This window comes from Eucyclogobius newberryi, unplaced genomic scaffold, assembly GCF_026437365.1.
Source record: "Eucyclogobius newberryi isolate DKJ021-1_F unplaced genomic scaffold, fEucNew1.0.hap1 SCAF_13, whole genome shotgun sequence".
Classification (NCBI taxonomy): Eukaryota; Metazoa; Chordata; class Actinopteri; order Gobiiformes; family Gobiidae; genus Eucyclogobius; species Eucyclogobius newberryi.
Window position 1 is genome coordinate 12,220,026 of NW_027315757.1, and position 17,438 is coordinate 12,237,463.

At 40.0% G+C, this 17,438-nt stretch overlaps 1 protein-coding gene across 1 annotated transcript; it reads left to right on the forward strand.

Annotated features, from left to right (window-relative positions):
• Positions 1 to 499: 499 nt before the first annotated feature.
• On the forward strand, positions 500 to 3,226 carry drg2 (developmentally regulated GTP binding protein 2). Its single transcript, XM_072442637.1, has 14 exons — positions 500 to 597; positions 775 to 865; positions 1,063 to 1,223; positions 1,329 to 1,418; positions 1,483 to 1,543; positions 1,614 to 1,704; positions 1,780 to 1,852; positions 1,945 to 2,035; positions 2,142 to 2,239; positions 2,305 to 2,381; positions 2,466 to 2,554; positions 2,634 to 2,692; positions 2,779 to 2,832; positions 3,068 to 3,226. Exons 2-14 carry the CDS (start codon positions 802 to 804, stop codon positions 3,152 to 3,154), a joined length of 1,095 nt encoding a protein of 364 aa, XP_072298738.1. The 5' UTR covers positions 500 to 597; positions 775 to 801; the 3' UTR covers positions 3,155 to 3,226.
• The last annotated feature ends 14,212 nt before the right edge of the window (positions 3,227 to 17,438 follow it).

The window sequence follows — 17,438 nt, forward strand, 5'->3', positions numbered from 1 at the left end:
ATAATACTAATAATAATGGTAAAATAAACACTCTATTTACATCAGTTATATGCACATGAATGTGACATTATGCGTGTGAGTACAATGTAAGTAAAATGCAAAGTTATAATATTGGCAACCATAGCACATAGAATGTGGGTCGACGATATAATATAATAGATCCATGGGTTCAAACCACTGTGGATGAAGTAGTAATAAAACATACCACTAGACGTCACTCTGGAGAAGTGTTTCGCACTGTTTCGGAGCTTCGAAACGTTTGGTTCAAATGCTCCTGTTTCAGGAGGCTTCACTTTGCCCATCTTTTGTTCTCTCTCTTTCTCGCTATCATTTTCTTTTTTTAGATACGGTATGTAGTAAAACACATACTTTGTAGTAACACAACAACAACAAACAACAAAAAACAACAACAGCAAATGGTGAATATACCATAAAATGACAACACATTTTTAAGCCTGATGTAAGAAATGGAAAACCATGCGGAACTAAGGTTGTAATTTTGTTTAGATCAGCCGGACCGTAAGCGGTGTAGGACCAACTTCCTGTGTGTGATGTCACACGTCTGTGCATGCCTGAAAGAGTAGCCTCTTCAACAGAGTAAATGTATGTTTATATATATGTTTTGTATAAATGACACAGTACTTTCATGATGTTAATTTACTTTTTATCAAGTTTACACTTGCAATGTCTTCCTGTTTGTTCTATTTGCACGTTCGTTGTACCAGTAGCGATTTTAACAAAGCTGAAACGTGACACGTTTTTATTTTTGTGCAGAGCTTTGGATTCAGCAAAACATACACCATGGGGATATTGGAGAAAATTGCTGAAATTGAGAGAGAAATTTCTCGAACACAAAAAAACAAGGGTGAGTTCACTCTTCACTCTTGATTATTCTAATCACTGACTGAATATTATTTACATCCACCTCATTCTGATTCTGATTTGTGGCAACAATTTCGTTTTACTGGCATTATCTTTAGCTTTAGCTTGATTTTACTATTGTGTTCAACCAAATAACAAAATAATTCCATTCTGAATGAGTATGTGTTTTTCTACCACCAGCCACTGAGTACCATCTGGGTTTACTCAAGGCTAAACTTGCAAAGTACAGAACTCAGCTTCTGGAGCCCTCCAAGTCAGCCGGAGCTAAAGGTGAAGGCTTTGATGTTATGAAATCTGGAGATGCTCGTGTAGCTCTTATCGGTTTCCCTTCTGTTGGTAAGGTATGTAAAATGCACACTGTTAGCCCATTTTTATTGCACTTTTCCATGATTATAACACGCCTGTTGTATGACTAAATAGCAATGCCTTAATTCTTGTATCAACAGTCCACTTTTCTCAGTTTGATGACTTCTACTGCCAGTGAAGCTGCCTCCTATGAGTTTACAACCCTCACGTGCATTCCTGGTGTTATAGAGGTAGATACATGATGCTTATACCAAGCATATAACTTATTTTAACTTTTAATGTTGTTGCTTTCAGTACAAAGGGGCCAATATTCAGTTACTTGACTTGCCAGGAATCATTGAAGGAGCTGCTCAAGGTACAAATCTATTTTGGAATTGTAAAAATCCCAAAGTAGTACATTTTATTAATTATGATGTGTTATCTAGGCAAGGGTAGAGGTAGACAAGTAATTGCTGTTGCCAGAACTGCAGATGTTGTCATCATGATGTTGGATGCTACTAAAGGAGATGTTCAGAGGTACCTGGGTATACTTCTGACTTAAAGGAGTTCAAAGTTGCTTGAGCATACATTTAACTTCTTTTATTTTTGCAGAGAACTACTAGAGAAAGAATTGGAGTCAGTGGGCATTCGGCTTAATCGGTCAAAACCAAATATATATTTCAAGGTAGGTAATGGTTTTATACTTAAAATAGACTTGTGATTTTGACTTGTGACAGTCACTGTGTAGATTTTTAACTAAAATAATATTTCTTATAGCAAAAGAAAGGTGGCGGCCTCTCGTACAACTCAACAGTTCCTCTCACCCAATGCTCGGAGAAGCTGGTTCAACTCATCCTTCACGAATACAGTATCCTTCACCATGTAATGGTGTCAAAATATGTCAATACTGTATATTTTGTTATTCTCTGCTGTTGCGAGTCGTTTCTGCTGACTTCCTTAACTTTTCATTACAGAAATATTTAATGCAGAGGTTCTTTTCAGGGAGGACAGTACACCAGATGAATTCATCGACGTGATTGTGGGGAGCAGAGTCTATATGCCATGCCTATATGTAAGAGGGGATGTTTTCTATCGTTTAAATACTTTTCCAAAACTGATTGTCATTTTGTTTTAAAGGTGTACAATAAAGTGGATCAGATTTCAATTGAGGAGGTGGACCGTCTTGCTCACAGACCCCACAGTGTAGTAATCAGGTCACTATCCATATATATTAACTATTAAAGCTATATTTATATATTTTGCCAAAACCCATGTATGTGCAATTCTGATTCTTTTAGCTGTGGAATGAAGTTGAACTTGGATTACCTTCTGGAGACGCTGTGGGAATACCTGGCCCTCATTTGTATTTACACAAAGAAGAGGGGAGGTATATGCTACTTTTGTTATAGTTTCACTGGCATCTAAAACATATTTTTAATAATTTGGGTCATCTAATTCTTTCTTAGAGAGGCCAGACTTTAATGATGCCATCATAATGAGAAGAGGAGCATCTGTTGAGCACGTGGTCAGTAAACGCTTATGAGCTATCAATAACACAAGAATGAACATTGATATTTGGTTGTTCAAGTTTTCTTTTCTGTGTTAAAACAGTGCCATCGCATCCATAGAACCTTAGCCAGCCAGTTCAAATATGCCTTGGTTTGGGTAAGTCATATGTTTTGAGTAATTCATTATCTAATAAATAAAGTATAACTCACGCAAACATGTTGCTGTTACGACAATAATATGCTCAATTATACTTGTAAAGCAGACTAGTGATATCAGAAGATTTTAGAGCAAGTATTGTGTAGTCTGTAAATGACTAATACTGATTTTGATGTTTAAGCGCTGAATTTGAAGTATAGACATAATTTGAATGTCATTTTATTTGTATTTGCAGGGAACCAGTACCAAGTACAGTCCTCAGAGAGTGGGTCTAACACATATCATGGAGCATGAAGATGTCATCCAGATTGTGAAGAAATAAATTCTAGGCTTTTATTAAGAACAAGGAACTCAGGAGGCAAAAATTGTGTTTAGAATATATAACTAAGAAAAATATCACAATATCCCTTGTTATTTTGTATTTACTTACACGTGGACAGATACATGTTAAACTGGCAAACTGAAATAAGGGCATTTGAAGGTGACATTCATTTTTTATAAACAATATTCTATTTAAACTATGAAGCAGTTTTCAAGTGTGTGCCATTTCTTTTATCTTTTTTTTGGCCCGTAGGCTTTGTTGGACAGGACAAATGAGCGTAAGGGGGGATTAGAGAGACGGGAGGACATGCAGTAAATAGTCTTGAGTCTGGATTTGAACTTTCGACACCGGCCGGCTGCACCTGGAGCCTGGCATATATGCTGTGCCTTAACCACTCGCAGCACAATTGTGTGCCATTTCATAAAGCGTGTTCTTCTTGAGAAATTCAAATGGAAATGTTAGAGATAAACCGGGGTTCCTTCAAAATGAAATCAACACATTTTTCATACTCTATCCAGACCCTACTGTAGAAGAAAAATAAACAAATAACAAGTATTAATGTTTGACGTGTATGTTATTAAGAGCGTTTACAGATACCTTACCAGTCCTATTTGGTAATTTCACTTTACTTATAATCGCTCACTGTATTGTACAAAGATAACTGCATTGTTTTCTCCCTCTCATCTGACCACGCCCACAGCAGGAACACCAATTCATCTCTGACCTCCAGCATGCTCCCTGCCTCACAGCTGTTTGTCCTGCGTGTGCACTGAACGTAGCCCGATCATTTTATTTCAGAAAGTGGCTGCTCCCAGGCCAGTGCTCTCCATTCAGTAACACATGCCCACAAGCACAATAGTGTCATTAAAAATTGACGAGCATCTCTTTGGCCCAAGAGTGGGACGGAGGACAAGGCTGGCAGTGGCAGGAGAGAGTGACGGGCATAGAGCTGGCCTTAAAGATGACCTGAAGATGTCTGCTCAGAGTGCGAGCTGGATGGAGAGCTTCTGCTATGGCATAACCTGAGGAGGACAGGGCTGAAGATAAGGCTGTGAAGACGTGGATGAGGAAAGGTACGGGTTCCATTTGTGTGTGTACTATGTGGGAAAGGCTGTGACACCTGATGCTCTTGGCTCCATATGGCGCGGTGAAGCTAGCATGTGCACGCGCGTGTTTTACTAGCACGAGATGCATTTGTGTTAATTACATGTGATTAGAATTGTAATTATAATACAAAGTAGCACAGTGTATCAACATAAATTTACATTTTTTTCTGTTTGTAGTACTTTTGAAGAATCACTCAAACTTTAGCCCTGTTTTACTACATTTCGGCTCTTAAATTTAGTAACATACAAATATTAATAAAATAAGTTGGCCAAAATGTGCCTGAGTTGATAAAGTTTGCAAAGTAAAAACATATTTTTGTAAATATTGAATCTGATGTAGATAATGAAAATATTAATATTGTTTTAATAAGTTAATTGTGAATGAAATGGCTCATGAACACTGTCATGTCTAATGACTGAGTAGTTCTTCACCTTAAACTGGCAAAATGTCACTTTGAGGCGTTCAAGTCAAATAAAATAAAAAAGTAAGGCAGCAGTTTAAATGTCATGAGATTTTCCGGAGGCATTTTTATTTCTTTTTGTTTTGGTTTGGTTTATCTCTTTTTATGCCTGTAGTTTTATTACACAACTCATTTCTGGTCCAAAAATGTAAAGAAGGTTTGTTATTGCTCTTGATTGTCCTCATGTCTAGGGATTGGCTAACCTATTGACTACTGAGTACATTTTTTGGTGTGCATTATTTACGTATATTGTGATTTTTTAAATCAAAGATAGAATTGTTGGTAACAATTGATAATGACATATCAAAGACTACTTTTTTTCTCCTTCCATTTACTTCTCTGTTCTTTGAATGAAACTGAATCCACAGCAGGTGAAACTGAGAAGCTGTTGTAACTCAGGGCATTTTACATTCAGGAACTACATCCAGATTCACTATCAATGGGAGCAGAAAACAAGGTGACCCGTTCGCCTCCTACCTGTCCTTTCTCGTAATGCAGGCTCTTTCCGTTCAAGATTCTCCAAGATAATATTGGAAGTATCTCTATTGGAGATAAAGAAATCAAATGCAGCCAACTGGCAAATGGCACCACTCTATTTTTACATAACAAAGATGAAATTAATAAAGCTATTGATTCCCTCTTAAGTTTTCTCCAAAGCCTCTGGAATTTGATGTTAATATGAACTGTTTTCTGTGAGAGGGAGCAAACAATTAGTGGTATTCCAGTAAAAAGGAACATATTTAATATATTCGAGTTCAAATACACCGAAACCAAAAGTTAAGGACTGATTATAACTGTGAACCTCCTCTCCAAAAAGGTGAATAAAATGTATGTAAATGTAACATGGTTATTGAGAGATTTGTCAATCTATGGTCTGGTCCTGTTATCAAAATGTTTATCATGCGATGGTCTTGGATCCACCCCCAAAAAACATTGTCAGATCTATAGATGAAGATGTTTTTAAGGGTTTGGGTTGTATAGAGGAAAACACATCATCAAACAAACAAAATGATAACTTATGTAACTCAATAATTCATGGGGGATTAAGCTGATCAATTTTGGTACCTCAAACACCATCTTAAATGTTTATTATTATTTATTGGATAAGGATGAACTGCCTGGTATCATATTCCTGATATGATGTTTGATGAAGATGTATTTCTAATCTCATAACTCTTTAGCCCTGAGGGAAACTATCACTTTTACCCAGAGTTTGTGCATTAGCATACGTAAAGACCTTTGGATAATTAGTACAAACCTGTGAGAGAAAAAGTGCAAAAATCAAACAACCAAAGAGTATGTCAGAATAGAACTCTTAAGTGCTGGTCAATACAAATGGAACACAGTATTTGAACGCATTGATTGGAAGAAAGCTACCAAAGCAAGTACTGTTTTTAACAAATCTCAAGTATCTTAAAAGTAATGCAAAAATATACCCGACTAGCAAATATTTATTCTATAATGACAGGACAGTAAAGCAAATTCCAAATCAAAAACCCATCTATTTTTTCAATGTCTGTTATTTTTTGGGGGGGTTGAAATGAAAGCATCACCAAGAGTAAGAGCCAAGAGAGTGCCACGAATATAAGAATTTAACATTGAAGATCTTAAGCATTAAATGAATTCTCTGGCAGCAATTAAAGTAAATAAAAAGCAGTAAAGACACTGGACTTCTTCAATGGACTTAACATAGATAATCTGTTGAACTAATCTCAAATACCATATCCCGTCCTGCAGTGGTTCCCAACCTGGGAGGTGGACCAGAGTTTGTCTGGTCAGAGTCTTGTCATCCATCAAACAAATATTTGGAAATGGGTGAGGGAACATAACACAATTGATATTTATTTGCCTGAGAAATGCTTCTTAGTAATACTTTTTTAATGTGATGTATTTGCGTGTGTGCGCTCGTGAAAGCAGGGAGGAACCACTGCCTCACTCTGTGCTCTAAACTCTATCAAATCAATCTCTTGTCATTTTTTGTTTTGTTCCCTTTATCTACCCTCGCCATAATGTTTGTGCGTGTGTTTGTGTGTGTGTTTGTGTTTGTGTGTGTGTTTGTGTTTGTGTGTGTGTGTGTTTGTGTGTGTGTTTGTGTGTGTGTGTGTTTGTGTGTGTGTGTTTGTGTGTGTGTGTTTGTGTGTGTGTGTTTGTGTGTGTGTTTGTGTGTGTGTTTGTGTGTGTGTGTGTGTTTGTGTTTGTGTGTGTGTGTTTGTGTGTGTGTTTGTGCGTGTGTGGGCGTGCACGCGTGCGTGTGTTTGTGCGTGTTTGTGCGTGTTTGTGTGTGTTTGTGCGTGTGTGTGCGTTTGTGCGTGTGCGTGTGTGTGCGTGTGTGCGTTTGTGCGTGTGTGTGTGTGTGCGTTTGTGCGTGTGCGTGTGTGTCTGTGCCTGTGCCTGCCTGTGTGTTTAAAAGTCTTTCAATAATAAAATAAGATAAAAGATGTGAAAGATTTTATTAAAACAATTTCAAGTCTTAATATGTGTGCAACATTGCTATGTCAATACTGAACTTGAACGTTTTAATTTTTGTTGAGAAGAAAATCTATTAATATTAATATTATTATAATAATATACTTTCATAATAATAACTTTTAGCTTTCACACATAGACAAGGTTAATGAAGTGTCCAGCTCAAGGTCATATTGACAAAACTGACACACCAACTTTACTTTTGTTTTACCAACCTGAGACACTGTTTTCTTCACTTTACGGTGTATTAAGCATTTATACAAACAAACAATCCTATATATATATATATATATATATATATATATATATATATATATATATATATATATATGTATAAGTGTTGCCTAAGTGTACCTTTGTCTCATCTGCCCTCTAGTGACAGCATAGGCTTATTACACTACATTACAAAGCAGAAAAAGAAAAATCCAAAGTGCTCATAATACTTAGCTTTAATAGCTCTAATAGCATTCTAATTGTGGACAGTGCACAGAGGAACGATAACAACAAAGTTATATGGCGAGGCAAATGTATAGCAGATAATGGACACATGAGTACAAACATGGTTAGTGTGGATATTGATCAAACTAAAAGGTGACCACATCCCTCACTGGTCATACATGTGATGGATGGGCCAAGCTCTGCTGGCCTTGACCATGACCTGTGAGTGACCTGAGGAGAATGGTCATAAGTGTGCCTGTGTTTTGGTGGCTATTGGCAGACTGTTGGATAAAACTATTGATTCAAGTTATTATATCAGTTAGCTTAATGAGTGTATATTACATTAGATCTTCAGTAATAGTTTAATAACAATTCAGACATTTCCTCTTAGTATTTGTTTTGTAGCTATACCTATTACATGCAGTCAATGGATTAGTATGGGAATATCTGGAAAAAATGTAATAAACATATCACGAGGGATCAGCTGCAGAATGGTGGACAGTTGTAACAAACCTCTGCCAATTATTTATTTGTGCTGGCATTTCTGATAAGGTGGGCTGACTCTGATCCAAGCCCCCTTTTATCCCTCCACGCCTCACAAGAGAAGCAGCCGAGCCTGTGACATCAGTGCACCCATGTGAGTGCTGAGATAGTGCTAAGAGCTGGGGCTGTGTGCGTGCTCATGTCACCCTGCCATTAACCAACAATGGAGCCATTACGTTGTTTACTATTGCAGATAGGAAAGGCACATAATGTACAGAAATGCACAAATGAACATTGACTATGAAACCCTATCATGGCACTTGTAATGTTTGTTTGATGAGTTTTAATTTAAACCTCATCCTATACCTCTTTTGTCCTCAAATACACAAAGATTTACTGAAGCTTTACCAGAGCAAAGACACTGTTTGTTTTGTCATTGAAGCCCCAATTGTGTTGAAATGGTCCATGTTATTTTGGTAAAGGAGGTGCGTGGGGAGGGCAGAAGGCTATAAAATGATAGACAAAGGGCCTCAGGATGACCAGGACTCAGACCAGCCTGATTTGACCAGTAACATTTTCTGGAAGGGAAGATTTTGGAAGCATATAAAGTCATCTGGTGTAGATAAGCCTAGAGAAGGTAAGATTAAATTGTGAGTGTGCGTGACTTGATGTCTTTGTTAGTCTTCAGTCTTCAAAGGTTATTTATTACTACTTGTTGTTTTGTAATATAATTTGTGATGATATTGTTAATGTGGTGACTGGTGCTTTTATGGTGACTGGTGCTTTTACGGTGACTGGTGCTTTTATGGTGACGTGTGCTTTTATGGTGACTGGTGCTTTTATGGTGACTGGTGCTTTTATGGTGACTGGTGCTTTTATGGTGACGTGTGCTTTTATGGTGACGTGTGCTTTTATGGTGACGTGTGCTTTTATGGTGACGTGTGCTTTTATGGTGACTGGTGCTTATATGGTGACGTGACGTGTGCTTTTATGGTGACGTGTGCTTTTATGGTGACGTGTGCTTTTATGGTGACTGGTGCTTATATGGTGACGTGACGTGTGCTTTTATGGTGACGTGTGCTTTTATGGTGACGTGTGCTTTTATGGTGACGTGTGCTTTTATGGTGACTGGTGCTTTTATGGTGACTGGTGCTTTTATGGTGACTGGTGCTTTTATGGTAACTGGTGCTTTTATGGTGACTGGTGCTTTTATGGTGACTGGTGAGTGAACACATTTTGGCAGCACTCACCGGTGTCATTGAATTGTCTGTTGATTCATGTATAAAAATATTGTGCCTAAAAGGTTTGACCAGAATGAACATATTGTAATTTATTTTAAACTCAATCATTTATTTATAATGAATCACGTTGTCACGTGTTTAATATTTCTAAATTATTTACTGCTACCTACTAGTCAGTCCTACGCAGACTGCATTTCAACACGAGAGGGCAGTGTACCACAAACAGGTGACCTTATGCTTTTGCTTACTAAAGCTCAAATAATGAAATGACTGAAATACCACGAAGGGTTACATATTATGTCAAACTGATTTCTATGAGCATTTAACGATATTATAACAGTGTTTCCTAATTAACTTACCCAGAGTTGTAGTTTGAATGAATCATACCTGTCTGTGCTGTATTCATCTGCACACACGAGAAAATGTGTTCAGTCTCCGAGTGTAGGGTTAAAAATATGTCGTGGGGCCATTTTTCAAATAAAAATAAAAACGTATACATGAAAATCCAATGCTTGCTACAGTGAAATACTACTGTAACCTGTTTATATTATTAAGCTCTTTTAGATCAATATTGGGATTTGAAATGAACAAAACGTTAAATAACGGGTTGTCAATCTGCGTTATAGTAATAAAAAATAATAGCAAAAAAGCAAAGTATATAATCTTTTATTTAATGAAATTGACGTCCATTTTCTAACTTCTTATTTTTAAATGTTCTGTGGCCAGGACTCCCCTAGATTTACTTTATGGAATAGAGGTCCAACAGATATCCACAAGTTGTTAAATACCAATTTGCGTGGCCATATCAACTTGTCAATTCCAGATCTCAAATGCTTAGCAAGGATAGACCAACTTTTTAGCTTTACTTTTAAGCGAGACTAATGGACTGCCAGGTGCCACAGTACGGCGGTAGGGAATTCTGTCATTGTGTCCAGACACTTAACGCCAGTGTCGATGTACTAATGTATATGTCACGTGAATGTGGGACAATGGATGGACATTAGCCCATGGCAACAAGCCAGCGTGTTTAAAGCATGTATATGTTCATTAACATGCACTGTCCTGATCAAATAGACAATAATGATAATAAAACAATGAGTTTCTCATTCATTTACTGTATCTACCTGTGTTGCATCAATGAAATTTCCCCATGTGGGACAATAAAGGAATATCTTATCTTATCTTATTTAAAAGTTATGCTATGAAATAATGTAATATTGAAACACTTATTTTGAAAATAAGTTTAACTGAGGTGTAAGTGTTTAATCGGTCAGGTCTTTGAACACACTTGGTCCTTGTCAATACACAAAATAACCTGACAGCAAATGTTTAATGTGAATCGGGCTTAACAGCTTAAAGGAAACTTGAGCCCATCCCTCACATGCCCTGGTCTCACCTTCTTATCCATCTTATTTATTTTCATATTGATGTATCTTATACCATGTCATTCATGACTCTGTTTTTGTCATTTGCTGAGGCTGTAGAGCTTGTTACATAGAAGGTGTTGTGTTTTATGAATGAATGCTCATACAAGCTTAATGCGGATCAGGTTATTAACCGAAGTCATTAGAGGTGCGTGCTGTGCATGTCTTGTCAGGTGATCCTTGACCCTGTATTTAAGTGTTTTGCCTCCACTGTCACTGTCAGTCATTGGCACGCACAGGTGATCATATTTGATGCCCCAACATCCCCAGTTCTTCTTCAGACATTTTGTTTGTGATGTAGTGTTCAGAATTGTGTACAGTTCTCTCCCATTTGATTTAGCGATATATTGCAGTTCTATTTAAATGATGTACATTTGCATTTCTGTCTGCTTGTGTTCTTGGAAATACGGGTGTGCTATATTGATATAACGTATCTCTTTGTTTTTTTTATAATTTTGCAAACGATCAAAACATTTGTTAAACGTGACCGTAACTGTTTTGTTGTATTGAGCAGAAAGATTACCTCATATATTTTGCTTATTTTGCAATCATTTCAATATTATCTTGTGCAGACGATTGTTCTCCCCCAGTTTTGTATAAGTTGCTTGGTTCAATCCGACTCGCAGCCGTGTACATTTGACACACATCAAATACCACCCCAGTTTATGTTTTTTTCACAACTTTGCATCCTTGAATACCCAGTCTGCTTGTATTTACTGTAGGTTATATCAGATTGGTAGCGCATGTGTTTTGCAGAACCGACAACAGACAGTTTAGTGGTTTGTCACAGCCATTGCTCAGAGGGATACATGATACAGATTCTTGCTTAAATGCTGTCACAGGTTAGGACAGTTTAATCCAGCTCCTGTTCAGTAAGTCAGAGTAAACCGAGCTCTTGATAGCCACCTCGTTATCCTGATGTTTTGCCCTTGATTTGATCTTCTTCACCCTTGACACCAGTCTCAATGTATTATAAATTGGCTGAGGCACAGTTTGAGCACAAAGATGTCACTTGGTTATATATTTAGATCTCTAAGCGATTAATGTTTTATCTGTGCTGCGTAGGCGGAACAGAGGACAGCCATTAAACATTCATATCTGCCATTGAGATGACCTAGTGGAATATCAGCTGAGCATCCATGCCTTACGTCCAGAACTAGCACCAGACAGTTATTAATGAACCAAGACCACCTCCTTCTTTACCCTGTATTACACTCAGTGTCTTTTCCTCATCTCATCTTCCTCGTTCTTGCTTTGCTCTTTTACTATTTATGTCCAATTAGAAGCGTAATTTGTTCTTCGAGAGTTGCTGTTCTTGTTTATGAAGCAAACCTAGCCTGGTTATGAAACATTTTGGTTAAGTTGGAAAAAAAAAAAAAAAACTCAGGGGATCTTGTGGCAATGCTTTTGATAGATTGACTTAACTGTTCTTTCTGGTGTGCGCATGAATTTTAGCTTGTTTGCATGCGAATTTTGGCTTTGCCTCTCAGACACAGTTTAGCAACAGCTCAACTATTTTGCATTATTGATACGGGAATGAGCCTGCAGGTAGGATTACCCTGTGCCAGTTAAGCTGGTACATTTATTTGCCCTTTGCAACTCTAACCAGGCATACTTAAAATCTGACTCCAGCGTATAAACACTATACATATACTCACAAACACAAGTTCACTGGCAGCGCATTTGACAGATGCTGAAGTTGAGACGCTGTGGGCATGGTTGATGTCGTAGTAACGAGAGAGATGCAGGAGGTCGCAGAAGGTCATAAAGGCAAGCTGACGTGTGCGAGGGGAGGATACAAGCACAAATGGGAACCACACATGCTGCTGGGCTCAGACAAAGAGGAGGACTCCCCTGAAGGCCAAGGCTCACACCGACAAACTTCAGCTTTACTCACAGGGGGACCTCCTGCCAAAGTTTGTGCAGCGGCCAAGATGAGGATTCTGTTTCGGACTCCCAAGACGAGCTGACAATGCAAGATACTCAAAGGACTAAAGAGACAGTGTCACAGGGATAGCACCTGCTTTTATTGTTTCTGTGACTCTTGGGATTTACTTTTGACTCGCCGTACAATGCACAGGAGCCAAAGCTGAACCGTTTGTGTGTGTTTTTCATGTAAAGCTCTTGAGGAGTTTTTCTGGATGAAACTAACAAGGATAGAATTGAACTTTTCAACATTAATGGATTTATTTTATTGTTTTTATTTAATAATTTTCTTTTGGAATATGAGTAAAACCAATGGCAGAACCCTTTATCGGATTGCATTTTGAAGGACTATGTTTTGTGGCCTGCTCATACAAGTTAGAACAATGTGGAATTTTTTGACACTTCAGATCATCTGACCAAAAGAAAACATTATGGCTCCCAAAAAAGGTGACTCAAAATCTGCTCCCAAGAAAGGCAAATCGGAGGAGCCAAAGAAGGCTGCAAAGGATGATAAGAAAGGAGGCAAAGAAGAGAAAAAGGGGGGAAAGAAGGCAGAAGATCCCAAAAGCAAAGCAAAGAGTAAAAAACCTGTCAGTGAGTCAGAGGCGTCTGACGAGGATGTCATGAGTGAGGATGAGAGTGAAGAAGAGGTTGCACCAAAGAAGGCAGATAAAGGCAAAGGAAAAGCTGCGCTGAAAGGGGCATCTAAGGCCATGGCTGTGAAAGGTCTTAAGCCTTCATCCAAAGCAGCTGCATCTGATGAGGATGAGGAGGAGGAGGAAGAAGACCCAAGGAAGGCACAGATGAAAAAAGGGATGGGTGGAGTAAACTTGAAAAAGATGACTGATGTAAATCTTAAAGGGGCTTCAAAGGCAATGATGGGGTTTGCTGTAGACGGAAAAAAAAAGCCATCAACAGTTCAACTTAAAGGGGCTTCCAAAGCTCTCACCGGCATCGCAGGAAAAGCGTCCCCCTTTACCATGGCAAAGCCTGCAAAACCACCTGAAAAAGTGAAACCTAAAAGAAACCTTAAAAGCACTTCCCGTCTATTCCTGCGACTCTCCAAGAAGAAAAAGCCAGCTGCTGGGAGCAAGCCAACTCTCGGTGCTAGCAAGCTTTTCTCAGGGTTCGGGGGTAAATCTGGTGACAAAAAACCCGGCCTGTCTGGATTTAGCTTGTTTGGTAAAAAAGATGCAGCAAAAGACACGGAAAAAAAGACACTCAATCTTTCAGGTTTATCCGGAGGGAAAGGAGGGAAAATGGCAGCTGAAGCCAAGGGAATGGGAGGAAAATTCAAGGGATTGTTTGGAAAACAGAAGCAAGAAGAAGGTTTTAAGACTAAAAGCAAGCTACTGGGAAAGATAGCTGCAGCTACTAACTGGTTGACAGGAAGATTCTTGACGGTGAAAGGGCATGGCAGACTAACAGGGATAAAACGGGGCCAAAAGCGCCTGTCATTTATTCGCAGGGACGATAAGGGAAGGCCATCATATTACCACAATCAAAGTTATGACTTTGATGCAGATGAATATGAGGAAGATTTCTATGAAGGTTGGAGACCCAGAGACATTCACAGACAACCTACGCTCTATGACCCCTATGACCCAAATTACCCTTACGGAGAGGAAATGGATTATTATTATGATGATGAAGAATGGGAGGATGAGTATGGCTACTATGACGATGAGGGAAACTTTTATTATGAAGATGAGTACTATGACGATTACTTCAATGAATTTGATGGATATTATGATGACGAATATGAAGACTATGATATGGATTATTATTATGGTGACAATGGGATGCTCTATGCAATGGAGCCCGAGCCATATGGGTACTATGATAATGCCAATGGTCTTTATAATCCGTATGAGCAATATGATCAATATGAGGGTTATTATGATCCAACTATGAGTTATCCATATGCAATGTCAGACCAATATGACCCGGTGAATGGAGGTTATGGGGAATTTATGGGCCAATATAATGATCCAGTGATGGCATATGCAGATCAGTCTGCTCAGTACAATCAATACCAGCCATCTTTGTATGTTGATCATGCCGAAATGGAACCATTTTATGGACAGGAACAATTGTCATATGCTGTGCCCCAGCCCTTTACAACAGAACAATTTAAAGTTCCCAGGCCACAGGTGAGGATGTTTGGGCAAGAGAGGCTTGATGTGCAACCTTTTCCACCTCTACCTCATCTGTCACCCTCTTCACCAATGTTTCCTCCTAGCTCTCCAGCAATTGCACTAAACAACCAAGATATGATGTCAAATATGCAATATGAGCAACCACTTCTCCCGCCATCTCCTATGTTTCAGCAAAATCAGTTTCTTCCTCCTCAAACTACTTACCCTCCTCTCTCTGTTTCTCCAAGTCAGTTCCATTCGGCTCCTATGTCACCACACATGGTTTCACCTATGTACCAGTCATCATTTCTACCACAAGAACAGCAAATCTATCAAATGGAATCTGTTGCCACACCTGCAATGCCACTAATGCTATCTCCTCTTCATTCTCCAGTGGTTTCTCCAAGGCCAGTGAGACACAGCCCGTTTCCTTCACCACAGCTCTCACAGAGAAATAAATCTGTACGATCCTTAGCGCCAGCTTCCCCACACGCTTCCCCACGTGCTTCCCCACGTGCTTCCCCACGCCTTTCACACCGTCAGATGGATTATAACGAGCCTGAACCAAATTTTTCTTCCCGTTTACGCAGAAGAGACCCTACAATCCATGCCTCAGTTGCTGGAGAGCAACCAATGTCCCCAAGAGAGCGGCGAAGATCCCCTAGTCCACCCTCTTCTCCACTTCAACAACGGAAAGGAATATCAGGAAGGACACAGCCATCTTTGGCTCGAGGAAGAAGAGGCACAGGTGTGCAAAGACTTCCAGCACAGAGGGCTCAATCACCACTTACAAGCCCCCTATCCTCTCCTAGAGCATCAATCAGAAAAAGGACAGGCCGACTTCCTTCTCCAAGACTTTCTTTTAGGCAGCAGCCCCCTCCGGATGAGATGCCCCTTCCATCTACCCGGCCTAGCTTATTTAAAGGAAGAAATCAAACATCGAAGCTGAAGCATTCTTCCTCTCCCATTCTCCCATCTCATCAAAGGCGTAGCCCCCCTTTATCTGACAGACCTCAATCCCCACCTAGAGCTTTCCGACCAGCCTCTCCTCATTGCCCGTCTTCAACTTCCCCATCTCAAATTACCAGGCGCCCACTCCCTACCAGAGCTTCCTCTCGCAGAATCCGAGGAGGTGGACCAAATCAAACACAGGTGCCAATGGGAGCGGTCAAGCCCTCTCCTGCTAATCCATATCCAAACCGACGAAGTAGACATGGACCCCCTGTCACGCATGTAGCCCCATTTAGATCATCCATTCATAGTGGTCCAACTTCACCAACAGGACAGATGGGGAGTGTTGCTGGACCCCGCATGCTAGCAAGGTCAGGCTCCAGGCCTACAGGGTTAGTAGGACCACATCAAATTGGTAGTTCTCAAGGAGTCTTTCACAGACCTGTGGGAAGGGGGCAGCCACTGGTGCGTATGGCAAGAAACCAATCCTCTCTTCAATCTAGGCAGTCCTTCAGAGCACCTGTTTCACCACAACCCTCTTTAAAACACAATGGTCCTATATCTCCACAACCATCCGTGCGCCGACTCCAAAGCCATCCTGCATCTCCCATTCCTGTATATGCAGCTTCTCCCATGCACCAGTTTTCTCATCCACCATCTCCACTGCCCCTTAGAAACATGAGGTCACAAATGCTTGCACAACCATTTCATCCGCAGCCTAATTTTCCCTTAGGAATCCAGGGACCATTACAAAGCATACCTCAGCATGGTCTAACTATGATGGATCAAGGACAATCACTGATGCTGACAAATCCTTTACCAAACCAACAAGTAATGTCAGCTCCTTTACTTCCATCCACTCTTCCTAGATCTTCCTCTCCCCTTGCATCTGCATCATCTCTTCTGGGAGGTGCTCTTCAGAATCCTTATTTGCGGAACATCCATACATCGTCAACTCCACAACGAAGCATCTCACCCTTGCCTGATGGGCAGCAAATTATACCCAACGAACAGGTGAGCCAAGAGGTGAACCCCAATGTCTCTCTTGGTTTGTCCACTGTTTCAATGCAGAATTCACCTGTTCTCAGTACTTCTAACACATCTCCTTTACTACGCAATGCTAACCTCTTTACAAATGTTCTTACACCCCACAGGTAGTGATGACCTCTGCCTCCCCTCTTCAATACTCACCACAACTCTCCTCAACTATGCTTACATCCCAACTACGTAATGCTTCCTTTGTTTCACCTCTTCAGCGTCAACTTTCCCCCATGTCTGTTGCCTCTTCTGCTCCTCCTTCAACACATCAGCCTGAAGCCAGTTTTAGTACTACTCCTGTTTTCTCTGGTGGACTGCAAACTTCCCAGATCCAGGGATCAATGTTCAGGTTTCCAAGTGGCACTTTGAGGATGCCCCAGAGCGCTGTTGCCTCTTCTGCCGCACCTACTTCAGTTCATTCACCCTTCTCCTCTCCTATGCTCTCATCTGCGTTGCATAACCCCAGCTTACGTCAGGCCACAACTCCTTCCCCTATGCCATCAAGGCTTTCCTCTGCCCTGCTGAACCCCAGTGTCCGAAAAGCCACATATCGTCTACCAGATGGAACACTAGTCACAAGAAATGAGCCTGTGTCTGAGCCTATCACACCCT